General features: G+C 44.0%; 1 protein-coding gene across 1 annotated transcript in view; it reads right to left on the bottom strand.

The window, feature by feature from the left end:
• Positions 1-12,564, bottom strand: part of LOC128709383 (uncharacterized) — a 66,562-nt gene extending 53,998 nt beyond the window's left edge. The window contains exon 1 of the mRNA XM_053804381.1: positions 12,480-12,564. Coding sequence (XP_053660356.1) covers positions 12,480-12,564 — 85 coding nt within the window. The remainder of the gene's footprint in view (positions 1-12,479) is intronic.
• Between the last annotated feature and the right edge of the window lie 12,135 nt (positions 12,565-24,699).

Below are 24,699 nucleotides of genomic sequence, written 5' to 3'. Positions count from 1 at the left end.
ACGGCAGTGGCACTCGTCACTTTGGACTGATGAACCGTTCTTTAATGATGTTTTTTGTTTGTTTTAGATTGCATTATTTCCGTTGTAAAGAAATGATTAATGTTTTTCATAATTCAACTTGCTATTTTAATGTCCCTGAAAGAAACGAAAATTATTGAGCTTATGGGAAACAATCCAGCGTGGCAACTAAGCAAAGCAGAAGTTAATCGGCAGAGCTTCACCATGTGCTTATCGTGTGTTTGTAGATTGCACACCACCAAAACTACTTTAGATCAATCTGTCACGAGTCCAACCCACCATCGTACAGCGACATGGATATATCGTCCAAATACGCTCGGTGTGATGGAAAACCTTGGAAGTGAAAGGAAATTCAGTTTATAGTCAAATTTACAGCCTAATCGCGTTAAGTACTCGCGTAGCTCCGGCGATAAAGTGGTGAAATTTGTTTCCCTCTCATGCGCTGCGCGCGTGTAACATAGTTAAGAAATCTCATTAGCACGGCGCTTATAGCTTGGAAGATGTTTCCAATCTACACCCCACGATGATGATGCCCGGGTTGGCGCAACTACTAGTTGCAAATATTGAGTACGCCCAAGTGAGCACACCGAAAAGAGCCGCCTGGCGAGCCTGGCGCAGCGGCAACGCTGAGAAAGTTTCATCATTCCCGTGACTTCAAGTGCATCGTGTCATCTACGGGCTCCGGCAAACTTCGGGGGACTAAGGTGTGGAATGAACAGTGAAACAAGCTAAGTGATTTGAAGCAAGTAATTTATTTACCGGTGTGAAAATAGTCTTTTTCTCTTGTTTTGTAGCAGCGTTTGAAAGTTTACTCATAAGCAATGTGCTCGACGTAGTAGAATGATGCACATACGCAAATTCTTTACAGAGCGGCACTGTTTTGAGGCGTGCATATCATCGAAATTCAAGGTGTATGGCCCCAAAGGACATTCAAAAGGCGATGAAAATGAGATCTGAGCACTAAGATTGTACATAACATGAAATCTAGCTTTGGATTTAACGTTATTAGCTCGTTCCCGCTTTGTCTAACTTAAAAAAGAGCGATAGTTTTCAATTAGCTTTAGACTCCTGCAATAAATTGAGCAATTTGTTATATTGATGGCAGCATTGAGCGCAAAGTACTCCTTCCCCTGTGCAACCCCCCCCCTGCTGAATTATCTATTCTCACACCGCAATGCAATAAAAAGCATCGTCGTCGATATACTTTCCAATACTGCCCGCAATGGCCAGTTCCCACAGGAAGTGACCAAAGTAAAAAAAAAAAAAAACTAGCGATGAAAAATGGCCCGACTGCGGTACACTAAAAGCTATTCCACCGTATTGGGGCCATCTAATAAATTGCGTTCGATTTTGCGAACTCCTTTGAAGGCCGTTAAAAACAGAGCTCAAAATTGAGGGAATGAGCGGCAAAATAGAAAATAGTCTGCATTACTCAACGGTTCTGCTTGCACATTAGGTTGGTTGCCATTCATTTGTTATTGATGTTTTAAACACGAAAAATGGCTTCTAACATTTAGCCGAAGTATGGAGCGCTTGGCTGGATGAAAAACAACAGTACTCACCAAATGCAGTTCTATGAAAGAATCTAAACTTGCTACATGCTTCATTAATATGTATTATTTTTATATATACCGCCCGTGTGAATAAATTGCAAACCGCAAACAGCCACTCATTATCATTTGCGCACAATCGAATAACAAAACAAAAAATACAATTCGTTTATTTAGTGTTATTGAGTACAATCGACAAACTGGTTCGGTGAAGCATTTGTACGGCAAATTGTTTAATTAATGAGCTATAATTTACTCGGAACGTCTAGTGGAACGTGCGTAGCATCAGCGTTCCAAACGGAATTAAAGCTCACGAATGAACGCACTAAAATAATGATCGTTTTTGCACCAACGTGCCGATATCTCATCAGATGTATGATGCACGATTAAAACATTCGACTCTTTCATTCCTTCTCTCTGGTCACGGACCAGAGATGGCGAACGTGTACAAGCACACGAAGCCGGTCGGGATGTGGTGCTAATCAATATGTTGTTCATAGTTTGTTGAAAAGACTTCGGGTGCTTCCGGAATACCAGTGCAAATGTTACCTTCCTGGCAATCGAATGGAAATTGGCGTTCTTTGACTCCGCACACTGATGATGGCTGGCATAGTTGCGATACAGAGTCTTCACTAAATACCGTTTCGATTCACGGAACGAGACGAGAAAGCGGTCCCTTAGGATGGTAATTTCATTTGCACTACCAAGACCACGACTATTGCTTCGATTGACCGGCAGGTACCGAATGCCAGGATACTATATGCAGCACCAGCACCCGGATGGTTATTTCAGGGTGGCTTTCATGTAACACAACGCTATGGCCGAGGTTCAGGTTGTTTGAACATTTGCTTAATGTTGGAGGTTCGGTTCGACACACATTACGAGGTCATAATTCAAAGCGAAGGCAGGAACGAGCAAGGCTCGCACATAGGGACTTGGAAAGGAATGACAGTTGAACGTAATTATTGGACGATAAATTATTCAACCACACATTTCCCAGGCCCTGGCAAAGCATGAACCGATCGGTTGAACGGTCTGGTCGATTCCGGGTAATAGCGATAATAATAAGCCTAAGCATAACTTTCCGCAATGCTCTCGAGCTGTATTTGTGTCACCGAGGCAGCAAAGATTGGCTTTCGTCTGCAATGGAGATACTAGAACGTGTTGAAGGCAGGGGTTTTAGGATCAAATGCACGACCTCTGTGCATTTGCCGGATAGAAGGTATGGAATATTACGCTTACACAACCCATCTGACCTACATACCTGTGACGGTATATACTTTACCTACTCGAGAAAGCTCATCGATGGGTGTTTGAAAATAAGTAGCTCACCCAATGCATTATTAATTCAGATAACATGTAAAATACTTGTTGTATAACATCAACCGAAGAAATGTTTGTTTGAATACAGAACGTTTGGTAAAACAGTCCATAGAAAGCAGTAACCAACAAAAGATCTTGTCCTGGTTTAACACATACACAGCTTGAAAAAGGAATCGAGAACATTCAACAAGACACCATGACAGAACGTTTTGTACCACAGTTAATTCAACACAATACTAGAAAATTACTCATCCTAACGCTTAGCTTTTATTCGCCGTAAACGTTGTGTTGTGTGATGGCTGCTGATGGATCACAAAGAGCCTAGGATATCGGTACCGTGCTGTGAATATTGTGCCGGGCTTGGTGCCATCGAGCGATAGCGTCTGAAATCTTGATGATGCTCTGGCAGCAGTCTTAACTTTTACGCTGGCAATACAAACTGCAAAAGCCGATTTTCGCCTCGATAGCATCTAATCTACGCTTAGTGTAGATGTTTTCATGCGTTCCGTCCAAGGGGTTTTTCGAAAAGGGAATGCATAAAAAAAATCACAACCAGAAGCAGAATATAAAGCAAAATGACTCCTTTGGAATTGTTCATTGCGAGACATTTCGTAAGCTTCCGTACGTTTTGCTGTGTGGAGCGATAAAACGATTTACACTTTTATAAATTGCGTCCATTAATCTGGGGAATACCGGAACCAAGCAAGCAACGTGGAATGCTCTTTATGCCATTGGTTCCTGGGGTTTTTTTGTTTTGCTGCTCCTCTCTGGCACTGGTTCTGCGCACGGGCACGGATCGTAAAAAAGAGGCGGTTGAATCGCACACTCAGCACCCAAACAGCTTCACCACACTGCGGGCGTACCGACAACGATCAGCATCGCTCAGCGCAAAAGCCTCGCCCGCTCTCGCTTTGGTGTGCGCCGTGCGATGCCATTCAACCGTAGCAATTCGCTATGCAAAACTGTACACCGACACATAATCTTTCGGCGGTGGGTCCCAAACCGAATAAAGCACGAAGACCTCGGCACGGATTTGCTGGATGAATGAGGGGGCATCGGGGGCCACAGACCGGTCGTGGCACTTTCGCTAGCCCGGCGCGCATTTGTCATTGGAGGACACCTTTTTCGACACCTTCAGTCACCCGTTCGTGGTGATCTGGTCGGGTCGGGCTGATGACAAGCTTTGCCCAGGGAAAGTGGTGAGCAACAGAAATAAAATAACTTGCTTCCGCTTTCGGTGTACAAAGTGACTTGAACAATGTGAATGGGAAGAACCTTTTTGATGCAGAGCACTGTACGGAGAACATTCCGAGGCTGTTTTATCTAGCATCAAACAGTCGGGATGTAAAAGGATGTGCCCATTTTGCGGAAGCGTTAAAATGTGGGATTAGGAAGAATTTCTTTACGCTTTCTTACATGTCAAACCGAATGTGTTGTGGTGACCGTATCTATTTCGGCACTTTATGCTTGGGGCGATCCGGTTTTGGGTGCGAAACTTTCGGGATTTGTTTTTAGCTACGCCGAAGACAAATAGGAGGCCTTCTTGTTGCACGCTTTTTCTTTCGAAATGGCTTTGTAAGATAATTTTTGGGTTTTATCGTCTTAACATTAAAGTGTTCTAAAGAATAGTGCAGTAGTAGAACTACTTTTCGGTTGCCTGAATGGGACGATACCTTCAGAGTCAGTGAAATTAATGACGCATTTATACATAGAAAACACTATCCCTATCTTATCCAGCCAACAATATCGAATTTCGCATTCGATTCGTGCACTGGCACAGAAGTTCACCTGTCCACCCGGCTGTTCATAATAATCGTCGTTTACAGTAATTTATTCTTGTCCATTTAAACGTACACCCAAATACCATTAACCATCATCATCGGGCGACCCTATTTGGTGTGAAAGAAATGGAATGACCGTAAGACGAAAGGACACAACAAAAAAACAAACATTATTCATTCACATCAGCAAACCTTCGTCCGCCGGACCAAAAGGAACACTCGGAACGGTTTTACAATTCGGCTACGAGTTGTGTAGTAGCTGTGCAACAGTTAGCAAGAACAAGGTACAACATGACGCAAGGCTTGTCTTATTTCTGCTTAGTTGTCATAATCTTGACAGAGAGAGCAGAATAAATGGCCCCTCAAGGTTGGGAAGCGAACTGTGTGAGTGTGTGTGTGTGTGTATTTTTTTTTTGGTTCCTTCGTCTGCTCTGCGGTCAACACAATAGCGGACTGCGCTACTTCCGTCCGGAAGTTCGGCTTCCGGTTGGTTTGTGTTGGGGAAGTGCACAACAAAAGATCTTTTTCGTTCGAATCTTAAAGCTGTACTCAACCATAAATACGACCGGTCGAGAGGTAAAGCTTCTTTAACGAATCTTACAAAGTAAAGTTCCTTCTTTCTTCCTTTACATCACATACGTCATCTTGTGTTGAGTAGAATAACTGGATTTATGGAATGTGTTGTTGTTTTTGTTTGCTGTTTGCTCCTGGAAACGAAGTAAACAATTCTATACACAAAATTCCACTATATTTTAAATGACCCGAATACTTTTCCCGAGTTTCGCCACTGGGAAAAAAGGGGACCACATTTTCGTCTCCGGGCACATTGGAGATCCTACCCTCTCGGTCGTTTGCGGTACGGTACGAAGAAAACATTCTTGGGGATTAGCAAACATTTTCCTAGCGTCGACGGTCGGTCGGTTTTGCGGATTAGCTACCATTCTCGGGTGTAGGGAACGTATTTCCGTATCGCAATGCCACCGCAGGGCTTTGCGCAACATGTCCTAGCGTTTCGGGTCCGTTTGTCTCGGGACAATTTTCCACACCGGCTCACACCAACACGGTGCTATTTTGTCATCATTACAGTGCCCCAACCGTTGGTGGAGCTGGTGAGAGGTCGGTACCGGTTGGCGCCGTTTTGCTGGTGTCAGTCATGTATCTTCATAATGGCTGACCGAAAAAGCTAATACCGCTCGGCAAACACAAAACGTCGACCACTAACATGGTGACAAATATACCATTCTTCGCCTTCCTGCAAGAAGTCGGCGTCTTCTGTGCGCATTCGGGTGGTCGAGACAGTCGAGAGATTAACCATTTTTATTTGCATACATTAACTGCTAGACTTCCCGTACTTGGACCGTAAATTCAAATTAGCTGCCCGAAATTAGCTAACATACACGGGGGCCCGCGAAATGCAGGAAGTCGTCCCAGTGCTTTGACCGATAGCTGAGCGTGTTAATAAATTGGCTGATAGATGGGGCCGGTTCACCAGCTTCAGCTATTCCATTGGAGTTCAGCTTCAGCTCCCCGGCGAGACATCGTTGGGGTTATGTTTCCCCTCTCTCGAAGATACACATCTTGGCGTGTGGCCGGATAAGTGTTGGGTAAATATATCTTGATTATTGACAAGCAAAGCTGAAAAGAAGGCGTTAGTGCGATGTGAGAGGGTTTACTGTTGCATCCTTCACAGTGCTGTAGAAGAAGGTAAGCGCCACTTGCTAACATTGATTCATGAGTATTGATAAAAATCGGGCACTTTTACGGAGCCAATAAATTATTGTAGCGATGGGATGTATTTAGCGCGTGTGAGGTAGGGTAGTTAGTGTTAAAAGCAACCAAAGAGTGGTGATAAAATATTGTTATGTGCGGCGTGAGTTACAGGATTATTGAGTAAGGTTCACTCAGTAGTTGACAAATGCATTGCTGAACTGCTAGCGTAAGCAAACTAGTATCTTTAATGAATATCTTCTGGAAAGTGAAACTCTTTTTTAAATCATTAAATAATGACGACTTTAGTTGTACAAAAAAGGCCCCATGTCAACAACATTCTTTCTAAGTATTTTAGAAACAAGCAAAACATGCGCTTAAATTAATAAATTCTTTTCCTATAAACTATTATAATAAAATAGAATTATTGTAAATTCACTAGAAAAGAAAACTATTAAAATCCAATCACCTCCGCTGTGAAAGCGATTGAATCAAACGGCTCAATATTGGAATTGAAATATTGATTCTACAAATATGGTTTGCCAATGTTTCTTGGAAAACCATCCGGTATGGTCCATCATATTTCTCCCAGTCACACGGCCAATACCGGCGATCGTTGGCGGCACGAAACGCGCACGGGAAACAATGTTGCCCGATAGGGTGCACGGATTTTTCCACATGCAAGGGCAGAGCAGTATGATGGAGTTTGATTTATTCTGCATAATCAGCATGGTCGTAAATATTTCTACTTGAAGGCAAGCAACAGTGTGCGCACACGGTACGGGGTACACCCAAATGTCCGTCCGTACCCGGATCGGTCCGGACCGGTGGAGACCGGTTTCAGCTTAGTCAGGATTTTATTTGACGTGAGTGTTGTATTCCATCCGCACCATCTTTTTGCTACCGTGTTATGGTGGATTAGTTGTAGCCCAAAACGGCAAGGGTCCGGAAATGAACCGGGTCAGATGATTGGACAGTTGGGTCCGAAGCGGAAGCAATCACTGAAAAAAAGTTTTCCAGAACTGTATGAGAATGCTCTGTGTGTGTGTGTGAATGTGGGGGAATCTGTTATTTTTTTTTGTTTATTCCAACCCAAGCCATATTGTTTCCTCATAATGTTTCGATCATGTTTTTCCATGCGATTCTGGTTGGCGAACAAGTCCAACATACATTCGAACAATTTTGATTGGTTTAGCGGAACAGATTGATGATGAAATGGATGGGAATGGATTTAAAATTCCGGGAAGCAATACGACCAATCACTAGCAGTGGTAGTGATTGACAAAATTTTGGAACAATCGCCTTTATGCACATGTACACGGTGCCATTTTCATCAGATGTAACACATTGCAGATTAACTCAAGCGGAGGTTCAGAGTGGTGGAATGAAATTGTTATTTTTAATAACATTAAAGCGAATCGGTTCGTAAACCTTTTTCGTTACGATTAAGCAAGTGGTTTTATTTAATGCCCAAAAAAACAGTTCTTTTACACTGAGCAATAACAAGCCACCATCAAATCGGTGCGGTTGCAAATAATGATATTGTTGCTAATGTTGTCCTTCCTCTTTTTTCGATACACCATTTAACGAATTTATTTTAACTTCACTTGTGTAGCTGCCGGTTGTTACCTTACTCTTGTTTGCGGGACGCAGTCGCTCGTGGGACATGATAAAACAGTTTGTTTACCTTCGTACATAACAGTCGCTTGTGCATCGAGGATTGGACGCCTGTTGGGCGTCACTACGTCAACCCACCTGTGGTGTTTATCTTGTTGGGAAGTAAAATTCATTAAATTTCCTATCGGATGAGAACGAAAAGCCATTGTTTTTTCACCCAGTTTCATATACTTGAAACATTCCGTATGAAGCATAATATTTGTGGAAAATAATTGCCACCTGTACCAACTGGCCTTTGGTTTTTGAATCCTGTCCATCAGGGATTCACACCGTGCCGCGCTCATTTCCATAAATACGGATACTGTGAAATCGGTTACGCCCTTTTGAGTTTAACGCTCGCTGTTATCCCGACACTATGCCCAACGCGCGAAGCGAATCGATCCATGAAATGACCCGACCATCATTGCAAATAATCTCATCTAGAAGAAAGCGGGTGAGAAAAGTACGTCTACATGGTACAGACGCGGCGGGTTGGTTTTAATGTATAAATGTGGTTTCACACTTTGCCCACACGGACCGACGCTAAAGAGATCGAATTCTGGTTCGTACAGCTCTGGTTACCGGGTACTTCGAGACGTCACAACCGAACAAAGAAGTATCAGTCCAAAAGAAAAAGGCTTTGAAAGGAAAGCAGAAGCAACTCGCTCAACTTTCCATTGTGTGTGCGTTCGTTAAACAAACGATTTTTACTACTCTCTCCTTGTGCGCTTTCTTCGCCCGGGCGAACTAAACGGTTCGGCACTAACGCATTGAGCACAACGAATTCATTACTATTATCGCATAACTTCGGGGAAGGATAGCGCCACCGAGGTTGTGGGGCACGGACAGACGAGTGATGAAGCATAAACGAACTGTCCGACCCAATACAGGCCACGCAAAACTTCGACCTCCGGCTCTGGGCAGTCGAGAAGGGGCTGGCAGTAGCAACCTGGCAGACCGGGGGACTTGCGGTTGATTTGATCAATGATACGTTTCAGCGATTTTTCCAACCACAACCAGCGAATGGAAAAGCATAATTAACGATTATTGCCTCCAATCCGGTGTGCTTTGGTGATTTCTGCGTGTTACGTTTCGAAGATTGGATTTTTTTTGCCGTTATCTGTTCCTCTGCGTATGTGTGTGGGTGTGTGTGCGAATGAGGGAGATAGAGAGAATGATCCGATGGCTACTGATTTTGGAGCTAGGGTGGGTTTTATCGATGGTGGCCGGGCAAAAATGGGAACGATCTCTGCCTTACCACAGCTAACGAAGCAGAACTCGGTCAGCAGCTTTAATTGTGCTTTGCTAGCTGGGTGAATCAAAATTTAGGTGAATCATATCGATAAAAGTAAAGTGTAACGCTGGCAACACAGTGAACGTCAGCGATGAATGTGCCTGTGGAGGGATGAAATATTAATGAGCTTAGCGTAAAAAAGGGGGTGTACACCGCACGTATGAGTTACTTTTGACTAATGAAAACAGGTTAACCATTTAACTGTAATTGAACAATAATGCGCATTGATGTATTGGATTAAATGGTAATGCATGCGAATAGCGGCTCAACTGAATTGATTGGGTTTGCACCGAGATAACATCGCGGTCATCGATGAAACTACAATGCTGTGGCTTGCAATCCGATGAACAACGTTGCCAGGGCACTAATCGAACTGTCAAATCGTAGCACAAATGGAGAAATAAATCAAACGATACATAGCTTCGGCTTAAACCGGCTGAATAAGGTCAAGGAAGACACATATTTTGCACACTGCGCTCTGATTATACCGCATATATTATGATTGTAATGAAAGTTTTAACATTTTCGATACGCTTCCAACAGTTTCTTAATTTAATGATTTTTTTCTTGCAATCAAATAAACGTTGAGGCAATGAAATTAACACATGCTAAAACCGCCGGTTTAAGTAAGGCAATTTGAGCACATCGCCACGAAGGCTCAAGTGGATTAAAATTGTGGCTGCGTTTATTGTTTCATTTCAAAGTCACTTTCTCGCTGTCTACTGAGACCACAATGGAAAAGGACTTTTGTTTGCTTTATGAAGAGCTTCTTTTCCACTTATTCAAATGAGCAAAACAATACCGAGCGAAATGGTGGTCTACAACGAGTGATTATTAATTTTACGTCACGCGTAACCATTTACCGTCTGTTTAGCATAAGCCAATCGTTTCATTACGCACATAAATCAAACATCAGAAATAGAAATTGCGATTAATCGTTTGCCTCGCTATGTGCACCAGCTAACGGGAGCATCTAGTCCAAATTTGTGTCTTGTGCGCCAGCAAATGCCATCAAGGGGATATAATTCTTCCAGAAAATTTATCACTGCAAATAAACGTAAAAATTTATGTGTATTAAAACCGGGCACGGGCTCGAGCTGCGGAAGCGACGGCAAACGCGATCCATCGTTATAAAACACCAGGCGCCTCCATTGAGTTATAAAAGCTCGCTTTAAACCATTCGCCCACCGGGCATAGCTCACGCTTCACTGCACGCTTGGTTGTGTGCAGCCAGTGCGCTTAAAGTGCGCCTCCATTTATTGAAGTCTCATTGTAAAACAACAACCACGTACATACATCGCCAGGACGGGCCAGTAAACCTCGAGGTGCAAAGTTTGTCGGATTGTGATTATTTGACAAGCATGAGGCAGGCACAAGTAATCAGCCTAGACCGATAAAGTCGGAAAGTTTATTTACCCTCCCTCCCCCGCCGCCTTTCCCTTAAACCGCCACACCCTACTTTGGTTTTGGTTGTGGCGACATGTACGTACGGCACCAAGTAAACCGGTAGTACAACAATTCCAGCTTTTATGTCAATCATCAAACGACTCTTTGACGACGAAAATCGACAGCGATTCGGCGAGTGGTGGGACCGCTCCCTGCAACCAGCGGTGATACTTCACGCGTTAAGTACTTGCAAAAAGTGGTGACAGTGGGTGTGGGTGGAAAGGGTGGTAAAAATAAAAACGGATATTTGCATTGAATTTTTGTTTCTTCTGTTCAAACCGTCACAATACTGCCTCATTTCAATGGTCCAATACCCGGCCGGGGAAGGTCCCGTGGGGCAGGTGCCACAGCAGAGGGACGTGAGCCAAGATTTTGATGGCTTATTCAATTTCTTTTCGGAATGTGTGGAAATACCATCGGGCCGGTATTCGATTTTCCGTTTATCCGCATTCCGCTTCAACCGAACGGTGGTGCGGCTCTGGCATTTCGAGTTCGCTTTGCTGATCATTTGCATGCAGAACTGTGACGAGACAGATGGTGGCGGTGGTGATGAACCGCGGATGGCAGAGTTGGGTGGGTGGATACGGATCCGTTTGGTATTTTAATATTGATACGCAACGCAAACATCAGCACCGTTCACTTTGGTGGATCATATATCACATCAGGGCAAAGTTTGGGCAAGCCTGCCGCCGCAACATTTGGCTGCCGCCAGACGAACACCGAACGGGTGCGCTGTTTATTTAGGCAGCACGAGTTTGCCGAGCGATGAGTGTGGCAAAGCAGCCAAGCAAATATACATTAATGGATAGGAGCGATAGGAGCCAGCCGGGTGGTGGGCGACGACTCCACTCCGCGCACTCATCGAGTGTCTTTCGAGTGTGGGAGTTTTCAGCACGAGAATGGTTTCATAATTCTGTGCGCCTAATGCAAATCTTTTATTTGCTTTGGCGTATACTTATCCCGGCCCTTTTCTTTGCACGAACAATTAAGGAAGATATTTGGGATTGTTTTGATGAAAAGTTGATCAACCGAAATGGGTGTTTTTTTGTTGTTGTTGCTGTTGCGGAATTAATTCAATGATGCTCGCTGAAACAGAGTGCTTTCAGCAAGTAGAACACAGTATAGGGAATTTACAAACGTAAATTAAATCTTCGATCTTTAATCACTGAAGAATCTTCTTCCTTAACTAACTGGATTAAATCCAGTATAAAATATCGCAAAAATTAGTCCATTCGAAGCCACACATACACCAACGTGAATCTTATTTTGAACTCATATGGTGAAGATCCTATATTTTCAATTGAATAAAAAACTTCGGTAAAAGCGACTTCAGAGCTGTACACCTATGAGTTACGGAGTGATTTTGCCTTGATAAAGAAGGATTATAATGCATCACACATAAAACGGAGCTAGAACGGGTAGCGATACAAATTCTTGCATGATAAATAGACTGCATTCTTCACAAGTGGCATCTAGAACTACAGGAAGACGTCCAGGTCCTTGCCTGTCTGGGCGGATCGTTGCATGAGTGCAAGTAGCTAAATAGCTTAAACGATTCCACCATTTGTTACTGCAAATCGCCGAGAAGTGGAAACAGCAGGGTGAACGGAAAATAAAACACGCACACACAACCAACCAACGTTCAGCCAACGACCGTTGGCTAGCTGGTGCGCTCGCAAAGAAACGCTGCCACGGAAGTCTTACCTGTGCTGCTCGAGCAGAAGAAAATAATCATCCACAAGATGCACAATATGTGTGCCTTCGTCATTGTCATTTTGAATGCGCTCATCCACTCGTGGGGCGGGAAAAACGGTGTGTTCCCGCTCGGTGGGTTCCCGCTGTCGTTGCCGTAATCTGTTCCGCTTCCTGTTCCGGGTGCGTTCGGGTGGTTCGGGTCCCCTCGGCGGCGGTCGAGCTGATAACGCTCACTCGCTTCCGGCCATTCACCGTTCGTACCGTGGCAGTCCACGATGGCAAGCACGGTTGAGCGTTTTTTGTTTTCCTTCACTCACTTTCGCACGCGCGCACGTCTTCGCTCTCGACCGTTCTTGCTCGCTTACGGACACTGTCGATTGGATTGCTTCACTCAAGAGAATAACTGCAAGATAGCGAGATGGGCGCCCATTTGCATATGGCCAATTGCACTTTCCCACAAACCACCGCTTGGGCGCTTTATCTTGCGCCGAACTGCATCTTTCGCATGCACTTGTGTTGTCTTCGCCGTAGTCGATTGGGTTGGCTACTGCGATCTGCACTTTTCTACACACTCACTAGTCGCAAACCCACCCAGAACATAACACAAACACACACACACACATGGACACGGACTCTGTAAAGGTCACACGCATGCACAGACGGCCTCATTCGCACCACCCGCATGGTGGTTCACCATTTTTGTTTTCTCTTCCACCTTTTGCTCACTTTTGCTTGCCCTCGCAAGGTGCTGCCACTGCTGCTACTGCTGCAAACGTAAAGGAAACACTCATCCTGCCACTTTGCATGATCAAAGAAATGTTCGCTGCTTTTCCGGTTTAGGTTCTTCCTTCCTGTTTTAACTCTCTATATTGAGGTTTTAAAGGGGGGCATCGCTTTAACTCGTTTTTATTTTCTGCCGGATGCAAATGTGCCTTCCGTTACTTTCAAGTTGTATTACAGCTTGATAGAATGCATCTTAGCACACACACACGCAAGAGAGAGAGAGAGAGAGAGGGAGAGAAGAAGCAAAAAAGAAAATGAAAAAAACGAGTTTGAAGCGATTCGATTATTGGTGCACACGGGCTGAGTGCACAAGTAACGTGGCCCTTCGCAAAGACGCTTCCCGAATGTGGAGATCGTTCTGGCGTGGACGAGAACGCCGAGATTCGCGCTCCCAGGTAAGTACACTTGTTTGCGTCTTCGCTTTCGATCCCAGCACTGGGTAATGGTCTCGCAAGGGTGGTGAATTATCTGCCGCCCGAAAGCACACTACATGCACAGTGGTTTTCTTTGCAGCGTGTGGGATCATGTGCACGTGAGGTTGCACACAACCCTAGCAATTAGGATTTCACCTCCATTCTCGTCCGCACATTTCCCGTGCAACACACGGGCCATTTAGATGGGGGTTGGTTTGGTTCAATCTTCCGGGGTTACTTGCTCACCGTAGGGCTGCCGGAAGGATAATTTCTAACACTACTGTACCGTGCACTCACGCACACACACACATACAGCGCACTCTCACACATACGCCAGGTATGGTGAATACCTTCAAAGCTTTCAGGTTACTGTGGTCGCGTTCGTGTCCGTGCGCTGGTTTTAGGTTTTTATCAATCCGTACCGTGTTCGCCTTGCACGGGATTTTTCTTCTCGGTTGCTCGGTGGCACAAAATCCTTGGAGAAATGAAAATTGCTGCTCCACTTCCGGGATGTGTGTCCTGGTTTTTTTCCCCTGTCCACCGTTTTGCTGCTTTTCGTTTTTATATCACTCGTACCGCGGTACCCCTGCACCGCTGTGTTTGCCGCTTTGAATATTTTATTATTTTCGCCTCTCAGGCTCTCGAATCGCGCTCGTCTAACCGGTTCCAAGCGAACAAAACAAAAAAAAAAACGAGCGAGGCTGTATTTGCTTTTTTGTGTATATTTTGCTATATTCCCTTCCCCCTCACTCGCACACACACACAAACATACATACGCACAGAGCAACAGTCCAGGACAGTTTGAGTGGGCCGTTATTTTGTTTTACAAACCGTCTCACGACTCACGACCAATCCCGCTTACTCGTCACTCGGTCTGGGAATGGGAGTTTTTCACTCTGGAGAGTGAAAAACGGGACCCAAATTTCGTTTTCCCAAAACCAACGTTTCGGTCGCCGGAGGGATACTCCTGACTGGATTAGGATAAGTTTATTTTCGCCTCACTAAATGATTCATCCAGCGCACCATTCGCGCACAAGCACAATCACACGCAGGTGAATCACAACCTTAACGGATCGTTGCGGCCGGTACGAACGGTCCGGGGCGAGTGGGATGAGTCCTGCGGGAGATCAGTTAGAAACACGCATGCCAACAGCCGTTGCAGCAGTACCATCATCTTCAGCTTTTTCCAACGCTTTATGCACACCTGACGGGTATATTACTGTGTTTCTTTTATAACCACTCCGATTTTACCCTGGCAACAATCAACGCCCGCGGTAATCCGGCTAGCTGGCGCACTGTTCCCCACACGAAAAACACCTCCCGCGTACCGTGGGTTGCATTTTAAGGTGGGTGAACTATATTCCCCGTTCCTGTTTTGGTGCCCTGGCCGGTGTCTGTGTGTGTAACTGTTTTTCTCCTCCTCAACACCACCCCAAACAACCCCCTCCGGTGGGACCTAGTTTCGCGAAAACGGTTGGCACTTCCGGCACATGAATTCAGTTCGGTTAACGATTGTCAGCACACGGCTATCGCGTCCACGGAAATCGCTGCAATCTCGGACCGGTTGGATGTCGCCCTGTGGCTTATCGGTGCGAAACGCTAAACGATCTGCGCCGTTTCTAAGCTAACGATACCCTGGCACTTGCACGCTTTTGACTTTTTTATTTTGTTGCGGGCCAATTTGAAGTCACTTGTGCAACCTGATCCGCTGCGATGCATCCGCTGCTTGTTTGCAATCGATCGTTTCTCGCTGCTCAATTTATTTATTTCACTGCCGGTGGGTTCCAGCCAGATCGTTGATTGAGCTGACGCGGGCCAACGGGAAGCTATCGAAAAAACCGGGAAGAGAAAAAGAAAATGTAGGTTAGTAAGGTGTTGGTGGCTGGTGCAAACAAGCGCATGGTTGATCTCGCATCCTCCCTCCCCCGTGTGTGCTTGTTTGTACGATGAGCAAATTGATTGGTTAAATGAGAGGGTCTTGTTTGATGAGTGTTCGAAAAAGCGAAAATGATCATGCCGGTACCGGTGCGGAGTCCGATATATTCGTTAGCAATGCGAATGCCCACTTTTTGCTCCCATCTTCCGTTCGCACTTGTGTTGCGCGGCACAAGCGAATACGCGAGTGATGTGGATGGATAAGAGAGAACGAAAACAAATACAATGTGTCGTGTATCGTTGCTTTCCAGAAGATTCAATTTTTGGTTTATTGTATGAAAAGTCCCCTGTTTAAACAGATCGATCAATAAAGGGAGGAACGTTTGATGAAAACAAATGGGTGGATGCTTTAAAAATAAAATCCACTTAATTTTAGCACTTTGTTTTCATTGTGGGTGAGTAATGAACACCCGTTTTGCAATGTTTGAACGGTATATTTCACGGTATTGTAGAACGACCCTTAAAACCTAAAAAAAAACATAATCTAGATGATTGATACTGTTTAAAATAATTAAATTGATTGAATTGTATTTTCATGTTGTTGTAGGAGTGTTTGAGATCAAAACTATTGTTTAAGCATCCAAAACAATCATCAGCATTTCCATTATACTTCACTGTTGTACTAGTGAAGTACAACATCTCAGAAATTTTTAGGAAAATTCGCAAATTTTTGTACGATTTAGTTATCGATAGTGGCGGATCAATCCCTTTGGAGGCCCTGGATGGAATGATAGATGAGGCACCTAATTTCCCAGTTTTAGAAATTTAGAAAGTTTCCAGTTCACAATTTTAGAAATAACTGATAGGAGGGAGGGTGGGTTCGATTCATAAAGGAATAATATTATAAGAGCATGAATGAATTTATTGAAATTGTAACATGACTGTATTTTTAACAAGTTTGCTATTTATAATTTTCAGTTTAGAATGGCATTGGTTTTGGTTTAAAGTGTTACCTCCAAACAGCAGCAAACGGCATGGAGACAACTATTTACCTTACACGCTCATGGAATGCGCCATCCCATCGTTCCATAAGCATTTCGTGTGCTTTGGTTAATTTTTCTCCGGCTTCAAATGTAAACGATGGTGCTATGATTTTTATTTCTCATGTTTGATTTTTCCATTCGGCTAGCGAACGATGAGTCTTCTCTGACAAAACCGAAAATCAACACGTCATCCCAAAACACGACCCGAACGAATATGCGCTGCATGGTATGTGTTGGAAGCGGCACCACCATGCCGATGTTACATCAAACAAGCAAGTACACGAACCATTTGCTAGCGAAACATTGGCACCCAAAAAACCTTCCTTGAAGATTAAACTCGAATAGACGTGCTTATGTACATCAAACGGATTGGCGCAAATGTTTTCCATCCTCGGTGCCCAAAACCCAACCCAAAGTGTACACAAACCGCAATAAAGATGTAAAAACATTTGCGTAACGAAAATTTCAAGCATCCTTGTACGTGTTTGACGGTTCGCCGTTTTGGGGTGGCTTGCCGTTCGTATGCGAGCCTGTATGGCATTCCGGCAGCGCGTTCCTGCCGCGTAGACAAACGAACGCCAAGTACACGTGACCATGGGAATATGCTGTAGTCCTCCAGCCCGAAACCCCGTGTCTCATGTCAATAGAAACCAAACCGGTGGTAGGCATCTCTATGTGTAACTGGATGGAAATACAGGAGAGAAAGGACAATTTACCACTCGATGGAACACACACACACACGCGCACATTGCGCGCGGCATATTATTACACTTTTATGAATGTCAAATTTTCCTTCGACACGCAATGGGTCTTCGATCGGGGTACGACTGTCAGCGTTGGAGATGTTTTGCCATAAATTATCGTTGAATTTTATTCGCCCACCTCCACCGTCTAGCCGTCCATTACATGTTCAATTGTGTTTGCCAATAAATTAGCTTAACTGCAACGAAAGCGAAAAAGCAAAATGGAGAAGGGAACCAGTGCGGCAAGGGCTCTCGCACGTTGTTGTTTAGAAGAGAAAAAAAATAATAGAGAGTTTCAAAATAAAATATATTCATACGCGGGTTGAATCTTAGTTGCAAAGCATTCGAACAAACATATTGACGTCATGTTTCCCTGAATACATTGCCGTACACAATCGAATGAATTGTCGATACGGTCTTTTCGTTCCAATAAAAAATGAATTTTATTAAATATTGGGTACTTGTAACAGGGTATTAAGCATACATGAAAATTATGATGAAAACAATAAATACAAATTGAACATGCTTATTTTCAAACTCTTCCCTAAAGAGCGTACTTCAACCAAGGTGAAGTTGTTTAGTTCAGTCATGTGAAACATACTGAATGAACCCGACTTCACAACTTACGCATTGAATAATGGGGAATGATAGTCAGACTTGATTCATTTACCCACCCTGTATGGGTGTTGAAAGCCCCAAAATCGACTGTGAGGTAATTCCTGAATCGGTTTGAAGGTTGGATGTACATCAATGAATTGGTAGGAATTTGAATTTCTTCAGCGAAAGCAACGCTAATGAATGTCGGCCTTCGGAAGACGTCTACTAAATAAAAATATCAATCAACCCCAGCTTAAAAAGTTCCGTAATAAAGTTTCTGATACATGCAAAAGTGGCCAATCGGAAAAAAGTATGCACCACACTTTTGGTTTAGTCTTCCTAAACAAACCCAAGAAACAACTGACAGCTCCTGCTGCTTATCTAGTGTGCCCCGTGAGAAGCGATTAGTTAGCAGCGAACTTAATCAAATTTTCAATGTCCTGAACAGGGAAACTCCATCCCCGCGATGCATGATACCAAAAAAATAAAAAAAGACAGCGTTAAAGATGATGATGGAGCAGTTTTACTTCGGAATCTTTTATCAAGTGCCACTGAACGACAAAAGCAACTGCCCGCAGCTTGAGCAGAACGTTTGACTTATTTTTATTAATTACATCAGTGCCAATTTTTCCTCACGGGTCACCTTTGCTAACTCATCGCATTTATCACTTGCCGGTCTCGGTTCGCCAGGGGGATGTTGACTGTCTCCGAAGCGGGAACATTTTCCGTTTGTGACGTTTTTTTTTTTGGTTTTTTGGCTATGTTTGTGGTGTGCGGTCGCGAACGTGACATTCCGAAACGTTTCCAAATTTTCGCTGATGATGACCAGTTCGGTGCTAGCCGATTCCCGGTCCCATCGCACTGTCCGCACCGTGTCGTTAAGTAGATCCGATTTCGATGGCGTTTTGACGAATTGCTGACCGAGGCCGAGTTCTTTACGGATAGGCCGACGGAACGTGTTGCGATGTGAAACCCTCGAGCACTGGTAATGACATTCCGGAGCATTCCGATCGATTGCGACGCGGGCTCATCGGGAGACATCATCGTGAACGTGATCATGAAGGGCGCTGTCAACTGATTGGTGATGATTGGTGATTGTGTTATTAGATTTTTCACCCGACCGAAAACCAGGCTCGTGGGTGTTTTCCAGTGAAAACTGAACGGAAGGAACTGACACTCACACGTTTCGATGACACTGTCAACAGAAATCATCTGTTAAATTGGAAAGCGTGCACGGAGGGCCGTCCGATGATACTTCGCACACTTATTTGAGTTCTTGTTATTGCGTTCTACCGATAGTCATACATTGAAATGTTGTACTAAAATTTTATCTGAAACAATGAAACTACAAGTTTTACTTGAGAAAAGTTAATATTGTACAACTATGTTATTAAAGTTAAGTCCAATAGCCCTAAAATAGTAATGTACAAAAAGCATTTTGTTTCAAAGTTGGTGCTTGTGAAATAATTACGAAAAGTTAAAGTTTTTTATAAAAAAAAAACAAACAAAGAAAAAGTGCACCCTTTATCCCTTCTTTTGCTGATTGATTTGTTCCTCGCAAACTACCAGCTCTCATCCATTCAAATGTTTTTTCTAGCTTCCTCTCTCCCGTTCCCTTACGCTGCTAATCATTCATTATCGGTTGATGCAATTAGCAAAGTCGTCGAATGTTTATTGAACTCGCTGCTTGCGACCGAATGAGTTCGCTTGTTTGCCTGTGGATCGCAAAGTCACACAGTACACTAAATCACTCACAAACCCACACAGACACACTGTCGGAATCAATGGAAGTGCAAGCCGTACTGGTACAGCATTGCAGAATGTTGCAAAAGTTCGACAACCATTTCGCGGCACCGGATTGGAAGCCATTGACTTGCTTGTGCGAGAAAGGATAGAGTTTGAACGTTGATGAATTTCGTCCAATCTCGAGTAGGTTAGTTGGTTGGTTCATTTTTTGGGAAGCACCGGGATGTTTCTGTGTGTCTGCGTGTGTCTTGTATGCATCACAATAAAGTTGTTCGATCCTACTCCCGCAAAACTTTGGCAAATCGATGCGCGCGAATAGACAAATAGTTAAATAACAAGGAAACTTTCTTCGAAAACAACATCCCCATCCATTTGTGGTTTTGTGTTCGAGCCGTGGCCAAACTTTCCATCCACCCAAGTGATCGCTGATGCGCCTTGAGCAACTTTCCATCGAGAGAGTGCGATGGAGAGATAGAGACCGCCATCCTTGCTTATTCATTTGATCGAGCTGAAGCAAAACCCCGGGAAAAAGGTGGCTTTTCGAGAAGATTGATTTTGTTCTTTTCTTCGGTTTGCTATCTAAAGTTTTCCCAAAACTATTGACAATTTCGTGCGGGTACGGGTGCGTTCCGGGGTGATTTTCGCGCTGCGAAACGGGACCCGAACGCCAATATGCTTCTAACGAAGGCACTCAAAGTACGAAGGGACTGAGATCTATGACAATTATAGTTGGCAAAACAGGGAAACACATCAAACCGAAAGGTTCAAGGTTACGCTCGGTGGATAAAGTTGTGCATACCATATTGCTATGCATGACACACTCGGCTAACGCTTCATTGAAACCATTGTACAGGTTTGCAAAATGGCACAAGAAAAAACAATAGCGAAAAACAAACAAAACAGCACACAAATGCACCGAAAAAGTATGTCGCCAGTGCAATGGTGCTGTTTTGTTCGTTTGCCATCGAGCGGCACTGTCGGGTTGAAAGTTTTTCCAACGCCGCCCGTTGGAAGTAAGGAGCGTTCCTGCGTCCTTGCTCATTACCGCCTTTTCCATGAAGACGTGTACTGCCTTCCCTAAAATAGCCAGCCACGACCCACTGGTACCGTGTTTTGCGTTCGGCAGTGCACCAGCAGCAAGCACTTCGTTATCATGCCATGAAGTTCACGGCAATGGTAAAGTTTTCCATTTCCAATAGTGGCGGCAGATGCCACCATGTTTTTACTGCCATCGTAAGACACGGGAATGCTTTGCCTACACTGTCTCTTTCTCTTTTCCGGTCGGTAGCTGCCCCAGAGGTCGCCCAGTGCCGCAGTTTATTGCAGCTGGGGTGAATCGGAGGGCGCGGCAAGAGTCGTGAAAGTATGCACAAGAAATAGCTCTTAGCTCGTTGTTTTCTTTGTGTGGTGTGTGGCGCTATTCTTTCGCGAGTGTTCGGTGTCAGGTACCGGCTGCACAGGAGCGCAGGTGAACGGCAACGGTGGAACGTGAAAGCGAAGCAAAGTCCCAAGATTTCGCATGATCGCATTGCAACAATTTACTTCCTCCTAGCGTCCGGTGCGCACAACAACTTTTTGATATACTATACGCCTAAGACGCCCGCCAGACCCTCAGCGTGTACAGTGGAATCCATTTTGTCCATAAATGGACAACGGTGACTTCTTGCGAGTCGAACAGAAAATGTAACGTTTTATTGTGGGAAGGGAACTCGGGAACCAGGATCGGATTACTGTATTGTCTGCCTTCGGTTGCGGTTTTATTTCACTTGTATGTAGTTTCGCATTCGGTTTGCTATTTAATTCTGTTTATATGTTGTGTGTTGCAAGGCTGTACTTCAATAAACAATTTAAAGCAATAGAATGGAGCTGTTCCTCTTGGCATAATTATTGTATACTGTCCGAATCAGTCCGTAACACCTTTTTGTTGGTATGTAATTACATTATACTCACAGCAAAATAATCCGTCCTTTGTGTGGCCATCGCAAAAGCGGTTGGATCATCCGCCCATGGCTCAAATGTCCACCGCATAGGCACACATATATATGCGAGACAGTTTTGCTATGAACAACTTTTCCGTTCCCCGTGTACCGCCCTCCGATTTCCATTTTCCTTCACCGTCCCGAACCAGCTGGCACGACACTCTGCCTCCGGGACAAAGTTTTGCGTGATGAAAACAAAACTCCCCGGCCCCGGGTACATTGACATCGGGTACGATTTTATTTTCTGGCAAGTTGCTATTTGGTCAAAGTTGCAAATGATTGACAGTGACGTTGGTCAGAAAGTTGCGCGCGTAAGAATAAACTCAAACCTTGCCTCCTTGCCACGCTTCTTCCACGCACCCTCCTTTGCTACTTCCATGTTCTGGACGCACCACGAGCCCCACAAAACACGTCCGTACAGTGCGGCCTGCCCTTGCTGCTGCCGTATGTGCGAATGTTTTCCTTTCGGTTGCCTGTTTGTCTGTCGGTTGGTTCGTTTTCGTAAACAATTTGTAGGTTATGGTTTCCTGTTTTCCCGTTGTTGTGTTATTGCGCATCTGCTCGGTTGGGAACATTTACCACATTGGTGCTGGCAGCATCATATTAACGCGTTGAATCGTTTCACAAGCGTCAAGTAACAATACGTGGGGGAAAGTGTTTGAGTGCTAACGGTTTATTGGTGGATTTATGAAGGTCGATTGAACAGCAGGTGATACCATTTAAAATCATTTTCTTATTCCTTATTGGCACAACAACCTCAAGAGGTCTAGGCCATTTCTGGCTTACTAGACTTATCCTCCGGTAGTGAAGGAGGTTTGGCACGAATGGGATTTTGGACCGGTTCTGTCGTGTAAAAACCGATGCCGCTACCAATACACCTCCTGCCAGCCCCACAAAACATTTTAACTAGCTTTAAAAAATCGTGTTCGATAAAAGCTATTTACGGTTATATTCGTGCCATTTTTAATCAGTTATTGTTCGAAAAAATGTTTTTTTTTATTGAAGTGGAGTATTCCATTGAATATCCTTACAATCCTTTGCTTTCAAAAACAAATCCCAAACATATGCAATCGAGTAATATGAGCCCTTGCTTGAACGAAGGCGACACTGCTCCCGTAAGGAAGATGGAAAAACAACTAGCAATAGTGAATTTAAAAACGCATCGCGACACTGAGCTAGCAATCGAAGTTGCGAAGTTTCCTGCCGCTGTATGCAAACTGGGCTGCAAAAAGAAGGAAAACTTAACATCCAAAACATTACGTCCCACCGTTTGTGCATGCATGCACACTGACGCTATAAAATTCATAGCTCATCTATATGCAAAGATGCTCCCGGTCGTCACAGCGATCGTCATATTGACTTGGCATGATGTTTGAAGGAGCCCTCTTACGCCTGTTTATTGAATGGGTGAAAGCATAATAATAAAAAAAAACACCACCTAAACAAGAAATCAGCGAATCGCAAAAGTTGAGCAGTAATCGACCACTTCAATGATTGGTGGACAATCGACGGTAATTCTAGACTTCACTGTTGGGTGTAATAACTGTGTGTTAAGTATTTGCGATGCTAGAATTTTGTCAAAATTGCGAAAAAGAACACCAACCAATCGAGTTCAATCAAAAGATAATCATTTATCGTGGTAGTTTAATTGTAAAAGTAGAAAAGTAGGTGTAAAATTAATTGATTTTGAATTGAGTTAAAATAAAACATTAAATGTATCATTGATTTTATTTTTTACACATTTAATTAAATTTCCATAATGATGGCTTTATAAACACCACTTGTGTTGAGTGAATTACAAATGGCTTGACCCATTTTCTCCTTGCAATTGCCCTTATACCGGGCATGCTCCTTTGTATTTGTATATTTGAATAACATATGTATATTTTTGAATAATATATGAAAGAACACAACCTAATCGACATAACTCTAACAAAAATGGGTTATGCAGGTTAACAACTTACGATGAAATTCAACTATTTCCGTAACTAATACAGTAAAATAGAAAACGTAATGATAAATATCAATAAATATATCACATGAATACAACATCAATAAAGATTCCCCTTCAGGCACTCCATTTCGAACTATTAGTTGTGACATTTTTACAGCCTCACACGTATCGCCACACTCTCGATGCAAACAATTTTCGACAAACGGGTGATTTATTAGTGCCAAAAACGAAAAAAAAAAAATACGGATAAACACTCCACGGCAAGTGTGCAGTGTGCTTTTGCAGTGGCAGTGTTAAAAATATTCATAGCCTCATTTAGGACTAACAACCACGGAGCACCAGCAAAATGTGCCCCATCCTTAATGGGGGCCAATTTTTCTCCCCCAGAAATGGTAGCAAAGGAAACAAAACGAAAGAAATATGCCCAACGGTGGGCCCTCCCAGCAAAGCTTCTGCCGTTTGCCGGCACTGGAAAAAGAAATCGCTGCTTCTCCGTTCCCATCAGCACATCGGTGGCGCACATAAATAATCCATTCGTTTTCTGTCATGCGCCTAAATGGAAGCAACTTATCTGGTAATTTACTTCTTATTTATATTCCCACCAATACGCACATTTCCGGGCCTGGAACGCGATTTGGGCCAATGGGGGCGGGTGGGTCGCGTAGGTGTAGAAAACAATCACCACCTCCGTCACCTGCTGGATGCGATGGGAGGAAAATTTTCATCCGCTCGTGCGGTCTGCGGTCGTTGGTACGCCTTGGATGCCTTCTTTCTTCACAAATAATGTCACAAATGATTTACGGAACTTGGCCGCAAATAATGAAAACAAAACAAAGCGAAGAAACCCGAAATTCCGTTTCAGCTCGCTAGCCGGATGCTGGCGGCCCTTTGGTTAGATGGATGCGACCGGCTCGATACTAAGCCGCCTTTCGGCTGTGGAGCATCCTGTGGTGGACGGAAAAATCCAATACATCGTGCGGAGTAAAAATGAAGCCTGGCAAGTGTGAAGCGTCGAATGGGTGCTAGGTTTCGTCAGTACGGCAAACTTGTCACCCGGTTGACGCTGAACCCAGCGGCAGCGCACGTTTTCGCTCGA

The sequence above is a fragment of the Anopheles marshallii genome, chromosome 2 (assembly GCF_943734725.1).
Source record: "Anopheles marshallii chromosome 2, idAnoMarsDA_429_01, whole genome shotgun sequence".
Classification (NCBI taxonomy): domain Eukaryota; kingdom Metazoa; phylum Arthropoda; class Insecta; order Diptera; family Culicidae; genus Anopheles; species Anopheles marshallii.
This window is presented reverse-complemented; position numbering and strand designations above follow the sequence as displayed.